The sequence below is a fragment of the Phycodurus eques genome, chromosome 18 (genome assembly GCF_024500275.1).
Source record: "Phycodurus eques isolate BA_2022a chromosome 18, UOR_Pequ_1.1, whole genome shotgun sequence".
Lineage (NCBI taxonomy): Eukaryota > Metazoa > Chordata > Actinopteri > Syngnathiformes > Syngnathidae > Phycodurus > Phycodurus eques.
The window spans coordinates 19201390-19218592 of NC_084542.1; the positions used below are offsets into that span (position 1 = coordinate 19201390).

General features: G+C 48.3%; 1 protein-coding gene across 7 annotated transcripts in view; it reads left to right on the top strand.

Annotated features, from left to right (window-relative positions):
- Positions 1 to 17203, top strand: part of LOC133416653 (unconventional myosin-VI-like) — a 35368-nt gene that overhangs the window by 14178 nt on the left and 3987 nt on the right. For 3 of the 7 annotated variants that reach the window (XM_061703627.1, XM_061703630.1, XM_061703628.1), the window contains exons 15-35: positions 631 to 703; positions 787 to 914; positions 993 to 1088; positions 1181 to 1342; positions 2067 to 2105; positions 2177 to 2270; positions 4020 to 4150; positions 5273 to 5350; positions 5438 to 5567; positions 6067 to 6157; positions 6445 to 6595; positions 6701 to 6909; positions 7094 to 7172; positions 8088 to 8248; positions 8381 to 8419; positions 8600 to 8635; positions 8724 to 8762; positions 9182 to 9288; positions 9360 to 9491; positions 9694 to 9726; positions 14873 to 15091. In XM_061703627.1, coding sequence (XP_061559611.1) covers positions 631 to 703; positions 787 to 914; positions 993 to 1088; positions 1181 to 1342; positions 2067 to 2105; positions 2177 to 2270; positions 4020 to 4150; positions 5273 to 5350; positions 5438 to 5567; positions 6067 to 6157; positions 6445 to 6595; positions 6701 to 6909; positions 7094 to 7172; positions 8088 to 8248; positions 8381 to 8419; positions 8600 to 8635; positions 8724 to 8762; positions 9182 to 9288; positions 9360 to 9491; positions 9694 to 9726; positions 14873 to 15091 — 2227 coding nt within the window. The remainder of the gene's footprint in view (positions 1 to 630; positions 704 to 786; positions 915 to 992; positions 1089 to 1180; positions 1343 to 2066; positions 2106 to 2176; positions 2271 to 4019; positions 4151 to 5272; positions 5351 to 5437; positions 5568 to 6066; positions 6158 to 6444; positions 6596 to 6700; positions 6910 to 7093; positions 7173 to 8087; positions 8249 to 8380; positions 8420 to 8599; positions 8636 to 8723; positions 8763 to 9181; positions 9289 to 9359; positions 9492 to 9693; positions 9727 to 14872; positions 15092 to 17203) is intronic. The other 4 variants (XM_061703629.1, XM_061703631.1, XM_061703632.1 and 1 more) reach the window with 2 other exon arrangements.

A 17203-nucleotide genomic window follows, 5' to 3' on the forward strand; every position in this document is an offset into this window, starting at 1 on the left:
ATCCAGGGGGAACCTTCCGTACCCTGGGAGTTTTCTTTGGTGGGGACAGAGAGGGAACTCGAGCTACCAGGGCAGCTAGGGAAGTTCCCGCAAAGGTTCCTGCGGTGCGAAAGCCCCTATTAAGTAGGACTGCCGATATTGTCTGTTAAACACAGTAGATGCTTCTGTCTCATTGTTAGGCCCGTTTCCCTTGTCGTGTAAATCGATCGTCAATTAATTAACTGATTAATTAACTGTCTGCTCTCTACCTCCGGTCTAACAAGTGAAAGAATCATTCTCGATGTAATACTTTAACAGAGGGAAAACAAAAACAGTCTCGTAACCTGAAGATCCACAACATAAATGGCGTTTATATTAAATGGTAAATGCGCTTCTGCGAGGCGCTGCCAGGCCCACTGGAAGCAATTTGTGTTCCCCAAGGACATTTCGACATTGGATAATCAGAGCCTGGATTCGAACCCTCGACCCTTTGGTCACGTTGAAGCTAAAGCTAAAGCTAAGCACCTTCCTGATCTTCTCACATGAGTTGGCCTTTTTTTTTTTTTTTTAAATATGTCAGCACCTGTCATGTGACTGAAACGTTTTTATAGATGTTTCCTCAGGGTAACAAAATCCAGTCTTCACCCGCAGGAACAAGAACTGTACCAGAGGGAGGGCCTGGGGGTCAACGAGGTGCACTACGTGGACAACCAGGACTGCATCGGTAGGAAAACCATGTCGCCCGGACTCTTGACTTGAGACTCCAGACCTGGACTGTGCTTTGAGATGTGCGCCTCTGCTTTGCAGACCTGGTGGAGGCCAAGATGCTGGGAATCTTGGACATCCTGGACGAGGAAAACCGGCTCCCGCAGCCCAGCGACCAGCACTTCACCGACACGGTCCACAACAAACACAAGAACCACTTCCGCTTGACCGTAAGTCAGACAGTTTTTTGCCAGCTTCTTTTTACCCTCCTCAAAAACAATGGCATTTGATTTGCGTGTGCGTGTCAGATACCGAGGAAGTCCAAGCTGGCGGTCCACAGAAACGTGAGGGACGATGAAGGATTCATCGTCCGACACTTTGCAGGAGCCGTCTGCTACGAGACTGTGCGTCCTGCGGCCGACATGAAAATCCTTCAGCGTGCTCCAGAAAGCAAGATGTCCGCCCGTGAATGACTCGTTGCCTTGTTGGTCCTCAGAACAAGTTTGTGGAGAAGAACAACGATGCTCTGCACACGTCGCTGGAGTGTCTGCTGAGCGAGTCCAGCGACCGATTCATCCGAGAACTCTTTGACAATGCCAACGATGCCAAGCAGAGAGCTGGAAAACTGGGATTCATCAGCGTGGGAAACAAGTTTAAGGTTACGCGCGTCAACTCCTCCCCTTGTGGCAGAGTCGTAGCGGACTCTAAATGGCGCCGTTGCGGTGAAGTAGGAGCTGAGCCGAAAAGGCAAAGCTCTCGATCAAAAGAACAAGATGGCGGGTAGAAGCGGCCGAAATGAGTTTCTTCCGCAGGGTGTCCCGGGCTCATCCGGAAGGGGCTCAAAGTCGAGCCGCTGCTCCTCGGCATCGAGAGGAGCCGGATGCGGTGGCTCGGGCATCTGGTCAGGATGCCCCTGCACGCCTCCCCGGTGAACTGTTTGGGGCACATCCCACCAGAGGGACGTGCCCAGGACACGCCGGAGTAATTACGTACGTCTCCCGGCTGGCCTGGGAACACCTCGCCACCCGGAAGTGTTGGACGAAGTGGCAGGGAAAGGTTTACGGCACCGACAGGCGTCGAACCAACCGGGTTCTGCTTCTGCCTCGGGATTCCGGTTAAAGTTAGCCACTTTAAAGTAAAAAAAAAAAAAAAAGTGTCAGCCAAAATGTGCCAGCATACTCTTTCTGGTTCACTAGATTCTTTTTGAATAATCCAAATTGATTTTTCATTTGTTGGACCATTATTTCAGAATAGTACAAGGAGTAACGATTCAGTTGTGATTGGACAGTCATTCGTCGCTTGACACGAATAGCCGATCGGGATTTAGCCCACTTGTTTTGAGCATTGTTCCTGCCACTAACGTTGTGTGTTTATTTATGCAGACTCAACTGAACATTCTCCTGGACAAGTTGCGCAGTACGGTTAGTGCGACCTACGAGCTGTAACCCTCACCTGGATCTCGGCGTGACCTTGTGTTGTTGTTCCGGCTCAGGGTTCCAGTTTCATCCGTTGCATCAAACCCAACTTGAAGATGGTCAGTCACCAGTTTGAGGGAGCACAGATCCTCTCCCAGCTGCAGTGCTCAGGTCAGTCGGCGCCATCTGACGGCCACACCCGGCACGAACCGTTCAAGAGCACGTGTTGCCACCGGGGGGCGCTCGAAGCATCTGACTAGCTTCGTTCGAACACAAAATGCAAAACATGAGCTAATGCAGTGATTCTCAACTGTTCCACTTTCCTAAAAAGAAGAGATCTGTGGCAAGAATTTTGTCCATGCAGTTAAGTTTATCCTCCGTTTTTTCATGTTTTTTTTAAAAACGTGTAAGCATAAAGCAGTTATCTTTTCAAATATGATATTCATCAGGCTATTTTCGGACGAATACCTTCTTTGTTCTGAACTTCTGTAAAAGTGGGTCGCGACTTAGCGACAGGAAAATGCGCGTCCCATGGTGACAGCAGTTGAGAAGCAATGGGCTAATGAATAGCATATGGAGGTCACGGTATCAACATTTCGAAACCCTGTAAAGTGGGAAAAAATACAATGGTGCCTTGAGATACGAGTGACCCGGCTTAGGCCTGCTACACAAGATTTTTCAAATTCATCTATCCATTTTCCGTAGCCCTTATCCACACGCGGGTCGCGGGCGTGCCGGAGCCTATCCCAGCTGACTCTGGGCGAGGGGCGGGGTACATCCTGAACTGGTCGCCAACCAATCGCAGTTTTTCAAATCTTAAAAGATTTTTCTTTTTTTTTTGTGACAGACCCCGAGCATGAAGATACAAAATCTGGCATTTAACAGTTTTGATCGTATTGTGTGGGGTGAGCTCCGATAATCTCGACGGAGGACACCACACACATACAGATTCTGTTCCGCTGCCGATCTCGAAGTCTCTCGTGATCACACGTGACCTCACAAAAATGAAGACAGACACTTCCTGGTCTGCGCCGATGTTACCCAAGTGTTTCTGAGGCCACCTTTTGCCATTTGGGGAACTCACTTTTATACAAAATATGACATCGGTTAGAACGTCTTTGGTTTTCGGTTAGTTTTTTGCAGGGCGCTTGCTGATCGGCTAGATTCCGTTCCGCGTCACGATTGACGACGACGTGACTCAGGGAGACGTCGGCTTCTCCATGCACGCGAAGAGTTTTTGTGATAGATATTGTACGAGATTGTCGGCACCGATCTGTTTCGGACCTTAAAATCGGGACAAAAATGGCCCGATTGTCAAGTTTTTCGATACGTGAAGCATCGACGGGCCGAGGTTTTGCTTGGACTTGCGAGCCCAAACTTGAGATACGAGCGCTGTCCGGCGGCAGGCTCCTGTTGGAGACAGAGAGAGCATTTAAAGGCATGGCACACAAATCTACTGCAGTGTTTGTGTGTGCATGCACGCACATGTGTATGAGAGACTTTTTTTTTAAAAAAAGGGGGCGGGGGGTAATATCTTTACATGTTTTATAGTCTACTGCTTGTTGTTTTCTTTGTTAAAAACGAAAAGAAAATTGTAGTCCTTTTGGGGGACATTTTAATGGGTACATATGTTTCGGGATCAGAGAATGGTCACTGGAGGAATTTAACTGGCATCTCAAGGCACCACTCTGTCTTGTTTGACACCGCACGGAAAAGTGTTGCTAACAACTCTACCAAATTTAAATGATTAAAAAAAATGGCAAATGGTGACAACTCGAGCCGTTGGAACATTTCAGGTGTATGCAAGAGCATAGAAAGACTATAACAAAACTCACAAGCACGTTTTCGTAATCCTCTGCGATAAAAAGGCCCAGCATTCCAGAGGAGTTGTGAACTTCTCGACTAATCCTTGTTGACCAGGTATGGTGTCCGTGCTGGACCTGATGCAGGGCGGCTTCCCCTCCAGGGCTCCTTTCCACGAACTCTACAACATGTACAAGCAATACATGCCCCGCAAACTGGCACGCCTCGACCCGCGCCTCTTCTGCAAGGTCAGTCCACACCGCCCCGAACGAGTTCAGACCACAAGGGACTCGAGGCGCCGGACGAGCGTTTCCCAACCGAGGCGCGCGTTGCCCTCAGACGTTTCTACCGTCTGGGGCGATTGGCAGCACTTGTTGCTGTTTCACTTTCGGCCAGCGCGGATCACCGCAGCCGCACACTTCAGGGCCAGACTCTGAGGCGATTTTCACACTTCAGCTCAATTCCCAATTTTTTGCCCAATGTGACTTTTTTTATTTGTATCATTTCCATGTCAATATGTGTATTTGTTTGTGTTCACAGTACTTTAACACTCAGTGACATCCGTACATTGACCCGCATGAAATAAATTGATATTTGTTCATTTGTACCATGTGTTGCCCACGGGGAGGGGCTAACGGTAAGTAAGGAGCCATTTTGGAACGTTCCATTGTGGTGACCCCGTTTGAAACGGCGCGCTCATTCTGACACGTTCGCTTGGAAGTGTGAAAGGACGAAGCTCTCCCTCAGAATTTTAGCCCATGCGAGCTTTTTGGTGTTTTGAACTGAAACTTGTCAGCCAGTTGGAGAAGGGCTTCCCTGAGTAGCAGACCAAACAAAACTGTTGAGGAGATATGTTGACAAATCATCAAGTTGGACTGTTTGGTTCGAATTTGAAGGCATTTTAGACCAGATTTTCTGTAGGTGATATCACACAAAAACCTTCCCCCAAAAAGGTTTTTTCTTTTTTTTTTTTTTTTTTTTTTTTCTTTCTTTCTCTCCTCCCTCCCCCCGACACAGAGAGCTCAGTTTCTTCGTAACCCGTCATTTAATTTTCAAAATTCTTGCCGAATTGTACTTGATAGTTCTCGTGATTGAGGAGTCTGGAATGAAGGATTGCAAACGCAGTCAATCATTCACTCATTCCTTACTCCCGCATCACTACAAAGGGAATTGCAGTGGGCATTTGGCAAAACTACGTCGGTCCACGAGTTGGAGTGGCCGATCTCAGAATTTTCATAGACTTCCATTTTTGGGAGATCTTGCCATGTTGCTAAGTCAAAAACAGCCAAACTGTAGTCCAGTCTGCTGGTTGTGGTGGTGAGGTTGTTCTTGTTTCGTGATGTGTGCGTGTGTGTGTGTGTGTGTCACAGGCCTTGTTCAAAGCTTTGGGACTGGACGAGAAGGACTACAAGTTCGGATTGACTCGAGTGTTCTTCCGACCCGGCAAGGTTGGCGCCGCACGTGCTGACGACAAGTAACTCCTCCTTGACTTTTTTCTCATTGTCTCGCTTGCGTTTCCTCTGCCTCTGTTTTAGTTTGCCGAGTTTGACCAGATCATGAAGTCTGACCCAGATCACCTGGCAGAACTGGTGCGACGCGTCAACACCTGGATCATCCACAGCCGCTGGAAGAAGGTCCAGTGGTGCGCCCTGTCCGTCATCAAGCGTAAGTGCGTGCGTGCTTCATGTTGCCGTAGCAACAAATGGAGTTCGACGGCGACACTTTAGACCTACGCCATCGTTCCTTGTCCTCTGCTTCCGTCTCCTCCTCTGCCGCATCGACCTCGTCGTTCTCCTCTTCGGCCTCCTCAGTCTCGCATACCGGCACCTACTCGTCCTCTTCCTCGGCCTCCTTGAACTTGTCCGCCTCCTCCTCCTCGGCCCCCTCCCCCAGACTCACCTCTCCGTCGCCCTCAGCCTTCTCCTCCTCTTTGGCTTCATCGGCTTTCCCAACCTCCTCTTCCTTGTCCTCCACATCATCACCATCCGCCTTCATCTGGAGTATTGATGTGAAGTCGAAACGTGTGACAATAACGACATTGAGAGGACTCTTGGTTTGTCTCCAGTGTCCGAGTGTCACCCCGGCCTGCTCGTCCTCCTAAACGTGTGGCTGAGGAAGCGAGAAGTGTGCTGTTGACTTGTGTTGTTGTTGTGTTTGTGTGCAGTGAAGAACAAGATGTTGTACCGGCGCGGCGCGTGCCTGGTCATGCAGAAGACTGTGCGCATGTGGCTCTCCAAGAAGAAGCACAAACCTCGGTGGGTGGCTCCCCGCGATTCTTCATCCTCATCCTCACGTCCACGTCTTGTTCTCCGATCTGCCCGAGATGTTCAATCTTCATCCTTGGCAACTTTCTTCAACCATTCCGCCCCTTTTCAATGTATTATCTATATCTTCTCCTTCATTGGCCACCCCGCACGTGCACCAATCGCCATAGAAACCTGGAGCTGCGTGTGTGCGACTCCAACAACAGTGCACACACGTGACGTCACGTCTCATGCAACGTGCGTGTAATCGGCCCCTAACGTGTGTTTGCTTGCTTCAGGATTGACGGGCTGGTGAAGGTGCGCCACCTGAAGAAGAGAATGGCGCTCTTCAACGAGGTGGTGGCGGGACTCAAGGAGGGCAAAGAGGAGATGAGCGCCCAAGTGGAGCAGCTGGACGCCGACATCCACTCCCTCATGCTCAAAATCAAAGTGGGTTGCCAACATCAAGGCGGGGCGCAAAATCGAGGCGGGTCGGCGGACTCGGCTGTGGCGCTGTGATGTCGAGATTGATGTTTTCCGCTTCCTCGTTCTCAGGGAACGGTGATGCGGCGCGCGGACATCGAGCACGACCACCGCGCTCTGGTGGTGCGCTCGGAGCAGCTGCTGAGCGCGCTGCAGAACAAGAAGAAGGAGGAGGAAGAGCGTGAGCATCTGCGCCGCATCCAGGAGGAGATGGAGAGGGAGAGGAAGAGGAGGGAGGAGGAAGAGCACCGGCGGCGGGAGGAGGAAGACGAGAGACGGCAGTAAGTTTGAAGACTGCGACCTTCTCGTTTGGCTGCTGATGGGAGAAGAACTCGCCAACCGCCCGGGCAACCCCCCCATCCCCACCCAAAGCCACTTAGATACCCATTCTCACTTTTGAAAACTCAAACGTGGACCTTGAACATAAGTTTAAAAAAAAAAAAAAAATAATAATGTTCCTCCCAGGAAAGCTGAGATGGAGATGAAGAGGAAGCAGGAAGAGGAGGAGAGGAAGAGGAGGGAGGAGGAGGAGAAGAGGCTGCAGGTGTGTCTTTAAATACCGCCGATTAAGCCGATACAAATCGCAGCTGTTCTAGTCGCCTTTTCCTGGCATTTTTTGACAAAGTAATCCCTTGCTATATCGCGGTTCACTTATCGTGCATTCAGTGCATTGCGGATCATTTTTATTGATCAGTATCGTGAACTACTCACCTGCGCATCTCTGATACCGTTAGCTTCATTGGCTACACGATTTTAATATGGCAGTAATGCCTCACATAGTCATTTGGGATCTTATTGTTAGCAAAAAAAAAGAAACCTGACCTGAAAGCCACAGTCAGAGGTTTAGGACATAAATTCACAAATACCAACCTTAGCCCGACGAATAGCTAATGCACACGCTCATAACAATACCAAAGGAACAAATGTAGGTAAAGAGCAAAGTTGAGCTTGGATTTTCTACAACCACAGCATTAGAGTTAAAAACATCACCGTAATGATTTCTGGGTTCCCATAATGCTTTTTGTTGACTACATTGGTAGGACTATTAGTGTGAGGAACAGTGCCAATGTTTAAGGCAGGAAATCGTCTATTTACTTTAATTTTCGGCTGAGTGAACCCTCCCAAGGAATTAATAAAGTTCTGTCTGTCAGTCAGTCAGTCAGTCAGTCAGAGCACATCTGCCTTTAATAGGCATTTGCTTGTGTAGTGTGTGAGGATGGTGACCTCAAGTGGACAAATTAAATACCTGCACCTCTCCAAACATATTTGCATTGAAATGCATATATAAAACTTATTATTGGTTACTACTGCGCAGATTTCATTTACTGCAGGGTTTTCTGGAATGTAACCGCCATAAACGAGGGCTTACAGTAGCGAGCGCAGGACGTTAACAAAGAAATGTTGACGTCAAATGTTTCATTAAAAGTCATGGGTTCATGTTGTGTGTCCGTGCGTGTAGCTGGAAATCTCGCAGCAGCTTGAGGCGGAACGCGAGGAGGAACTCTCCCGTCAGGCGGTTCTGGAGCAGGAGCGGCGAGACCGAGAGTTGGCACTGAGGATCGTGCAGAGCGAAGCGGAACTTATCGCGGACGAATCGCAGAGTGACGCCGCCCTCCGCAGGTAAACACACCCCAGTGTCTGAACGCACTACGTTAGCTCATTGCTAACATATAATGCAAAATGCATAGACGGGCTAACAGCAATTAGCTTCGCCGTTGTGTTTTTAATGTCTCGTTGTTCTCCTCCCGGCAGCACCGAGTCGTCGCTTCCTTCGTCTCCCGAGCGAGCAGTGTAAGACCTTTGAACTTTGGCCTTCACATTGTGACTCTTGCAACCCTCTAACATCTGACCTCTGACCCTTGCATGCTGTAACCTTGGAGTCTGACAGGATGTATCTCCTGACTGGACCTCAGGGTGACGCGCTCATGTCAGTTGTGTTTATGTGACCGAGGTCTGATTTTGTGTTTTTAGCGGTTCCGCTGGTCCCAAAGTCTCAACTTTGAGCATGTAGGTAGCACAGAAAAAAAAAAAAACATGGCTGTATTGCGAATCTTTTGTTGATGATGATGATGATGATGATGATGAAACGTTGTAGGGAGGATATGGCGAAGGAAATGAGCGAGCTTCTGGCGAGGTGCGTGCAAACGTCTCCGACTATGCCGCCGATTGGCCGCTCTCGTCTGATTGGTCGGTGGTGGTCTCGCTCACTGGTCGGCTGGTGATTTTCAAATCCGCTCTAACCCCTGCTGCTTGTTGATTATTTCGTCATCAATCGAGCGTCGCCCACACGCCGAATGCTTTTATTTTGAAATCCACTTAATTACATAAGGTAATGGCGAAGGTTGCCGAAACAGGAAGTATGTCGAGTTACATCCTGGTGTGAGGCAACTCTGGTGGTGTCCTGCCGTCTTGCGGTGGCTCCGCCCATCTACTTCCTCTACCTGTTGAGCAGCTTTGACTCCAGGCTAAATGGAGCCAGCGTGTGTGTGCTGACGTTTTTGTTTTCCGCTGACTTCCTGGGTCCTGTTGTGTGTTTCCTGTCGTCGTCGTCAGAGGTCCTCAGGTTCAGGCCAGCAAAGCGGCCGGCGGCGCCAACAGCAAATATCAACTCAGCAAGTGGAAGTACGCCGAGCTCAGGGATGCCATCAACACTTCCTGCGGTGAGAGGGACCGACCATGCCCGCGAGTTTGTTGACGTGCGCGTGTGTTGACGTACGCGTGTGTTCCGTAGACATCGAGCTGCTAGCGGCGTGCCGAGAGGAGTTCCACCGCCGGCTAAAGGTTTACCACGCGTGGAAGTCCAAGAACAAAAAGCGTAATGCCGACACGGACCTGCGGGCGCCCAAATCGCTGAGCGACTACGGTATATTGGCGACGTGTTTGTGAGTGAGAGAGTTTGTGTGTGTGTGTGTGTGTGTGTGTGTGTGTGTGTGTGTGTGTGTTTTGACGCCCACACACAACCACCATTGAGGGTCCAAGTTGGCATCGTTGCGTGCGCCTGCATTTCATCACTTCCTCTCCTTGTGCGTGTGTGCGTGTGTGTGTAACGCAATGTTTCCTTTCAGGTGGTGCGGCACCTGTGACAAAAGGCCGTACGTGTAAGTGTGTTTTAACACATTTCACTACTAACCCTGCCCACGATGGTGTTTTCTCCCACTTTGCTGCTGGGAATTCATTTTTATATTTTTTCCATTATGGCTTCTCTCAGGGAAGGGGAGGGTTTCCATGGCAACCTGTTTTTGCTGACACCTGCGCGCGTTCTTGCGTGCGCAGGTGATCGCAAGCCTCGTCGGGCCGATGTCCGCTCGTTGCAGTTTGTCTTGTGCACGAGCGCATCGTCCGTCCCGTTTGAAGTACTCTAAAGTGCGATACTTGCGTACAAGTGTTGTCACACCAAACAACTTGGTGGAAGTTAGTCGCCTTGAAGATATGACATGAGTGATAGTCTTCCAAGTATCTGGCATTTGCTGTACTTAAGTATCAATCTCTCTTTTTCTTTTTCCTCATAATAAATGCACTTTAAGGTCCCATGCCATCATTTTTTTTTCATAATCTTTGAGTTCCTTATATTGAGTTTTCAAGATAATTTGACTTGGAAATGCCCAGATGTCCTTTCTCAATCTGTTGTAGTTCGTTTTTTACGCCTGGCAATTGAGACAACCGGATTTCTCATTAATATCTGACATGGAAATGAGATTTCCTCTGATTGGATTGCTAGTAATCTTAATCTAAATATGGAAAACATCTTTGCACTGTTTGGTCCTTGGCGATATCACTACGTCTTGTGGCGGTCAAGCGTTCATCGTGGCGTCGCGTTTGGATTAGGGATGTCCCGATCCAAATTTTTCACTTCCCATACGATTCCGATCCGATATCAGCACGAATCGTACGTACTTTTGCGACTTATTTTGTGGTATGGAATGTTAGAAACTGCTTCGATCCAATGATATTATTCAGACAAAAAGCAGTAAGGCCTTTTCACAGCGCCCTTGGCAACACCCGGCGCGCCGTGGATTTTCCTGTCCCTTGTTTACGTGCTGAGAGGGCATGCCCACCAAATGTCGTGTCGAGGCGCGGCAAATGCGGAGGGCGGTTGACGTGATGCGGCGCGTACACTAATAGGAAAGTGTTCTATTGGGGAACGGCGGCAGCGTTGCGCTGACGTCAGAAAGCGCTTCCGATAAGAGAGGGGCTGGCGGAGTTATTTCTGAGGGCTATTTTGGCCGACTTGTACTGTAAACGGCAAGCGGAAACAGAAAGTCGTCAGAAATGCGATGTCCCACCATCCCGAGCTTTGGGACGATGGAAAAATGATATATCGTGTGAGACGTCTCTGCGGGAGGCTTTCAAACTGCTCCCTGCATCGCCCGAATTCACCTCAAAGCGTTCTTCGGGAAACTGTCGCCCACCACTGAAAATCAAATCCGAGATACTGCCGTAAAATTAGTGTGGTATGCACGCATTCCCCTTTTTTGATTTGCTGCTGCTCATCTCCTTAAAATAAGCAAAGCCATGGCTTTCTTCTCCAACAACGACAAATCCATACAGCGGCAGGATTAAGTAATTAACACGTCACCATTTTTCTCACTAAATATACTTCCAAAGGTGCTTTGACCTGAATTTTTCACCAGATGTTGGGAACAACCCAAGTAATCCATACATACAAAGAAAGTAGAACAAATAAGATGAGAAATTAAGTTGTGTGTAAAAATGTGAAATGACACAGGGAAAAAGTATTGAACACATGAAGAAAAGGGAGGTGTAAAAAGGCATGGAAAGCACCTCAAATCTCTCAATAATCAAACAGCAATGCAGCGCCTCGTCAGTGCAAATGAAGATCAGCTGGATCAGCAGTAATGATATATTACTCGTGCACTCACTGTGGTAGTCTTGCCATGCTGCACTATTTGCATATCTGTTGTAGACCAATACCTGGCCACTCGTGTCTGAGTAGCATCTGCAACATTTGCACAATCGACATTGTCCCAGATTATCGCACTAGTAGTCACTTTAAACTGCACACATTTCCTGAAGTCTCTGCGCCCTTTGCACAATGGTCATGACACCGGACTATTGTTCTATTAGTCATTTCAAACTGCTCTAATTGTTAGATGACTGCATCTTTTTGTCACACCCAAAAAAAAAAAAAAAAAAAAAAATACCGGTTTTACCACATGACTGGTAATCTTTTATGTCTAAAAAGTATTCTGTTGTCGTACTAGAGCGGCTCCAACTACTGGAGACAAATTTCTTGTGTTCTGATTCTGATTCAGTCCTAATTGATGGCCTATCAAAAGGTCTCACTGCCAAGGTGTGAGTCAAGACACATCTCATGATGGGGACGAGCAGAGCGCTGTCTCAAGACCATCGCAAACTAATTGTTGCAAAACATAACCACGGCATCGGTTACAGGCGCATATCTAAGCGTCTGAACGTTCCAGTGAGCACGGCCGGAGCCATAATACGGAAGTGGAAAGCCAATCATACTACCGTGAATTTGCCTCCATCAGGTGCTCCTCGCGAGATTTCTGACAGAGGAGAGCAAAGAATATTCAGAAGAGTTGTCCAAGAGCCAAGGGCCACCTGTGGAGAGCTTCAAAAAGACCTGGAATTAGCAGGTACCGTTGTCACAAGGAAAACCGTGAGTGATGCACTCCACCACGCAAGACCCCATTGCTGGAAAAAAAACAAAACAAAACAAAAAAAAGCATGTCGAAGCTCGTTTAAAGTTTGCTGAACAACATTTGGACAAGCTAGTTAAATACCGGGAGAATATAGTCTGATGTGATGAGAGCAAAATTGAACTGTTTGGATGCCGTCATGCACACCACGTTTGGAGGAGAAACGGCACTGCAAATCGGCCTCAAAACCCCATAGCAACAGTCAAGTTCGGAGGTGGGAACACGATGGTGTGGGGCTGCTTCTCGGCAAATGGTACTGGTAAACTTCACATTATCGAAGGAAGCATGAATGGGCAAATGTACTGAGACATTCTTGACAAAAATCTGCTGCCATCTACGAGGATGAAAATGAAACCAGGGTGGACACCTCAGCAGGATAATGATCCAAAACATACTGGCGAGGAAACTCCATTGGTTTCAGAGAAAAAAAACAAATAAAGCTGCTTGAATGGCCCAGCCAATCTCACTTGAATCCAATGGAAAATCTATGGAAAGAACTGAAACTCCATCCATTTTCTGAGCCGCTTCTCCTCACAAGGGTCGCGGGAGTGCTGGAGCCTATCCCAGCTATCATCGGGCAGGAGGCGGGGTACACCCTGAATTGGTCGCCAGCCAATCGCAGGGCACATAAAAACAAACAACCGTTCACACTCACATTCACACCTACGGGCAATTTAGAGTCTTCAATTAACCTACCATGCATGTTTTTGGGATGTGGGAGACACCGGAGTGCCCGGAGAAAACCCACGCAGGCACGGGGAGAACATGCAAACTCCACAGAGGGCATTAAACCCAGGTCCTCAGAACTGTGAGGCAGACGCTCTAACCAGTCGATCACCGTGCCGCCAGAACTGAAACTCAAGGTCCATAAAAGAAGTCCGCGGAACCTTCAAGATTTGACTGCTTATGAGGAGGAATGGGCCAAAATCACACCACAGCAATGCCTGCGACTAGTTTCTCCATACAAGAGGCGTCTTGAAGCTGTCATTGCAATCAAAGGCTTTTGTGCAAAATACTAAATAAATACCAATTGGCGTGTTCAATACTTTTTCCCTGTGTCATTTCACATTATTACACACAACTTAATTTCTGATCTTATTTGTTCTACTTTCTTTGTGTGTATGGATTACTTGGGTTGTTCCCCACGTCAGTAGCACCTTTGGAAATATATCCATCCATCTATTTTCTGAGCCGCTTCTCCTCACGCGGGTCGCGGGCGTGCCGGAGCCTATCCCAGCTGTCATCGGGCAGGAGGCGGGGTACGCCCTGAACTGGTTGTCTTTGGAAATATATTTAGTGAGAAAAATGGTGACGTGTTAAATACTTATTTCAGCTGCTGTAATTGCCGAGTTGCGGTTCGCTCAGCAGGGAAAGCCCCCCGACTTCCTTCCCGACGTCAGCGCTTCCGAATTTGGGCATCAGTCGCACCGGGGTCTGGACTTTTCCATTTATGACCAAATTATGAAGACATTCCAAAAGGTTCACATCCTTTTTCCTCCCACTACGTGTTAGGCATAAAACAGTAGAAAGAAAAATTCGATTTCGATGGAATGGGACCTTGAAGTATTGGAAGTAGAAGTTTGTTTTTCAATAGTTTTTTGAATTTTGATCACTTTGATTTTGGAATTTTAGAAAACATGATGCATTAAAAGTGAATGTTGCCAAAAATATAAATAAACAAGTCAAGTAAAGACATGCCATAATTCCACTGAAGTACAGCAACAAAGACTGACACACACAACACTTCACGTTTCTCAATTTTATGATGACCCCCAGTTGACCCCCACTTGACCAGTTGAACTTCTTCTCCTTCTTGTTCTTCTCCCCCTTTTTCTTCTTTGTTGTTGTTCTTCTTGCTCTCCTGACCTGACTGACTAACATTCCGCCATTCCAAGTGTGCACTTTCCATGCTTATAGTGTTGATGATTGTTCCAAATGGCTAACCGTCCTGCTGCTTCCCCTCGAATGTCGTGTAGGGAAGTGTGCTGCTTGCTTCTGTCTTCCGTGCGTTCCGGCATCTTCACCGCCTGGCGCTCATTCACAGTAAAGCAAATCAATAGTTTGACTGGCACGCCGCTCGGATGGAACGCATCTAAGGAACGGCGATGTAGTGATGAGAGAGCGAGAGAGAGAATTGTTTAATGCAGTCACGCCAGCTGTGTTGGGAATCCGTCTCCAGTCGACTCTGCCACGAGTGGAAAAAATTGGCCAGTAGTTGAGGCCCCAGAAAGGTTCTTAAGTGTCTTACGATGGCGCCAAATCAATACTTTTGGCCCCAATTGCAAAAAACGGTGAATAGGCATGCCTGCAGGCAGCTCTGAAACACCCGCTGGTGACTCGCAGACACCCGCGGGCGACTCGTAGACCTCCGTGGGGGTCTCGTAGAACCCGGCGGGCGACTCGCGGACACCCGCAGCTGAAGCGCGAATCCAGCGTGCGAGCGGTGCCTGTCGACTGGCGAGCAGGGAACCGGCGACCGATTCCCGGCGGGGCGCGCCTGTGCACCGTTGAACCCCGAATGGCCGCCGCCCGCTCACCCCGCTCCCCCGTGTGCCCCCCGCAGCCCATCAGAACCCGGCCCCCCCCGTGCCGGCCCGCCGGTACGAGGCGTCCCTGAACCGGCAGCAGCGCTTCTTCCGCATCCCGTTCGTCCGGCCGGCAGACCAGTACAAGGAACCGCAGGGCAAGAAGAAGGGCTGGTGGTACGCCCACTTCGACGGGCCCTGGATCGCCCGGCAGATGGAGCTGCACCCAGACAAGCACCCCATCATCCTCGTGGCCGGTGGGTGAGCGCCAAAAGCCGACCGGGGAGACGCTCGTGCTGCTTCTGCGCCGAATTCTCAACCGCTGCCGATAAATGCGCAAGCGGTCTGGCGTAAGGGTGCGCAAGTAGAACAACGGCATCTTACTAGTGAAGCAAATCACTTCACTAGTATTACTAATAACATGCCGTTGTCAACTTGTACACTGTTTCGCCTCACAAGTCACATGTAGTTCTACTAGTTTGTCAAATTTATCTTACAAGCAAGACAATTCACAACACTAGTAGAAAGAGACTTGTTAGTGTTTTTCTTCCACTATGAGTGCCACTTTTGACCTACTCGTGTGCAATTAAACCTTAAAAGTAAACTGCTGTACGAGTAACACTCCTAGACCCGGCTCGTAGGCATGTGTCGGCCCGGACCCGCCATTCGCTCGAACTCACTCATTAATGTACACACAGCACCCCATATTGACATAGAAAAACAGAATTGTTGAAATTTTTGCGGATTTATTCAAATAGAAAAACTGAAATATCACACAGCCATAAGTATTCAGACCCTTTGCTCAGTATTTACAACCCCAATTCCAATGTAGTTGGGAGGTTGTGTTAAACATAAATCAAAGCTGAATACAATGATTTGCAAATCATGTTCAACCTATATTGAATTGAATACACGACAAAGACAAGATATCTAATGGTCAAACTGATCAACTTGATTGTTTTCAGCAAATAATCATGAATTTCGAATTTGATGGCTCCAAACACGTTCCAAAAAAGCTGGGACAGGTGGCAAAAAAGAGTGAGAATGTTGAGGAATGCTCATCAAACACGTGTTTGGAACATCCCACAGGTGAACAGGCCTGTTCACCTCTGCAACTTGAAACTCTACTACGCAAAGCAAAAGCCATTTATCAACAACACCCAGAAACGCCGCCGGCTTCTCCGGGCCCGAGCTCATCTAAGATGGACCGACGCAAAGTGGAAAAGTGTTCCGTGGTCCGACGCGTCCACTTTTCAAATAGTTTTTGGAAGGTGTGGACGTCGTGTCCTCCGGGCCAAAGAGGAAAAGAACCATCCGGACCGTTATGGACGCAAAGTTCAAAAGCCAGCATCTGTGATGGTATGGGGCTGTGTTAGTGCCAATGGCATGGGGAACTTACATATCTGTGAAGGCGCCATTCATGCTGAAAGGTACATACAGGTTTTGGAGAAACATACGCTGCCATCCAAGCGACGTCTTTTTCACGGACGCCCCTGCTTATTTCACCGAGACAATGCCAAACCGCATTCCGCGCGTGTTACAACGGCGTGGCTTCCTAGTAAAAGAGTGCGGGTACTAGACTGGCCTGCCTGCAGTCCGGACCTGTCTCCCATGGAAAATGTGTGGCGCATGACTAAGCGTAAAATACGACAACGGAGACCCCGGACTGTTGAACGGCCGAAGCTGTGCGTCGAGCGAGAATGGGAAAGAATTCCACCTGCAAAGCTTCAACGATTAGTGTCCTCAGTTCCCAAACGTTTATTGAATGTTGTTAAGAGAAAAGGTGATGTAACACAGTGGTCAACAGGACCCTGTGCCAGCTTTTTTGGAACGTGCTGCAGCCAGCCATCAAATTCTAAGTTCATGATTATTTGCTAAAAAAAAATAGTTGATCAGTTCGAACATTAAATATCTTGTCTTTGTAGTGTAGTCAATTAAATATAGGTCGAACATGATTTTCAAATCATTGTATTCTGTTTTTATTTATGTTTAACACAGCGTCCCAACTTCACTGGAATTGGGGTTGTAGTAGAAGCGCCCTTTTGAGCTAATACAGCCACGAGTCTTTTTGGGAATGATGCGAGAGGTTTTTCACACCTGGATTTGAGGATCCTCTGCCATTCCTCCTTGCAGATCCTCTCCAGTTCTGTCAGGTTGGATGGTGAACGTTGGTAGACAGCCATTTTCAGGTCTCCAGAGATGCTCAATTGGGTTTAAGTCAGGGCTGGCTGGGCCATTCAACAACAGTCACTGAGTTGTTCTGAAGCCACTCCTTCCTTATTTTAGCTGTGCGCTTAGGGTCATTGTCTTGTTGGAAGCTGAACCTTCGGCCCAGTCTGAGGTCCTGAGCACTCTGGAGGTTTTTGTCC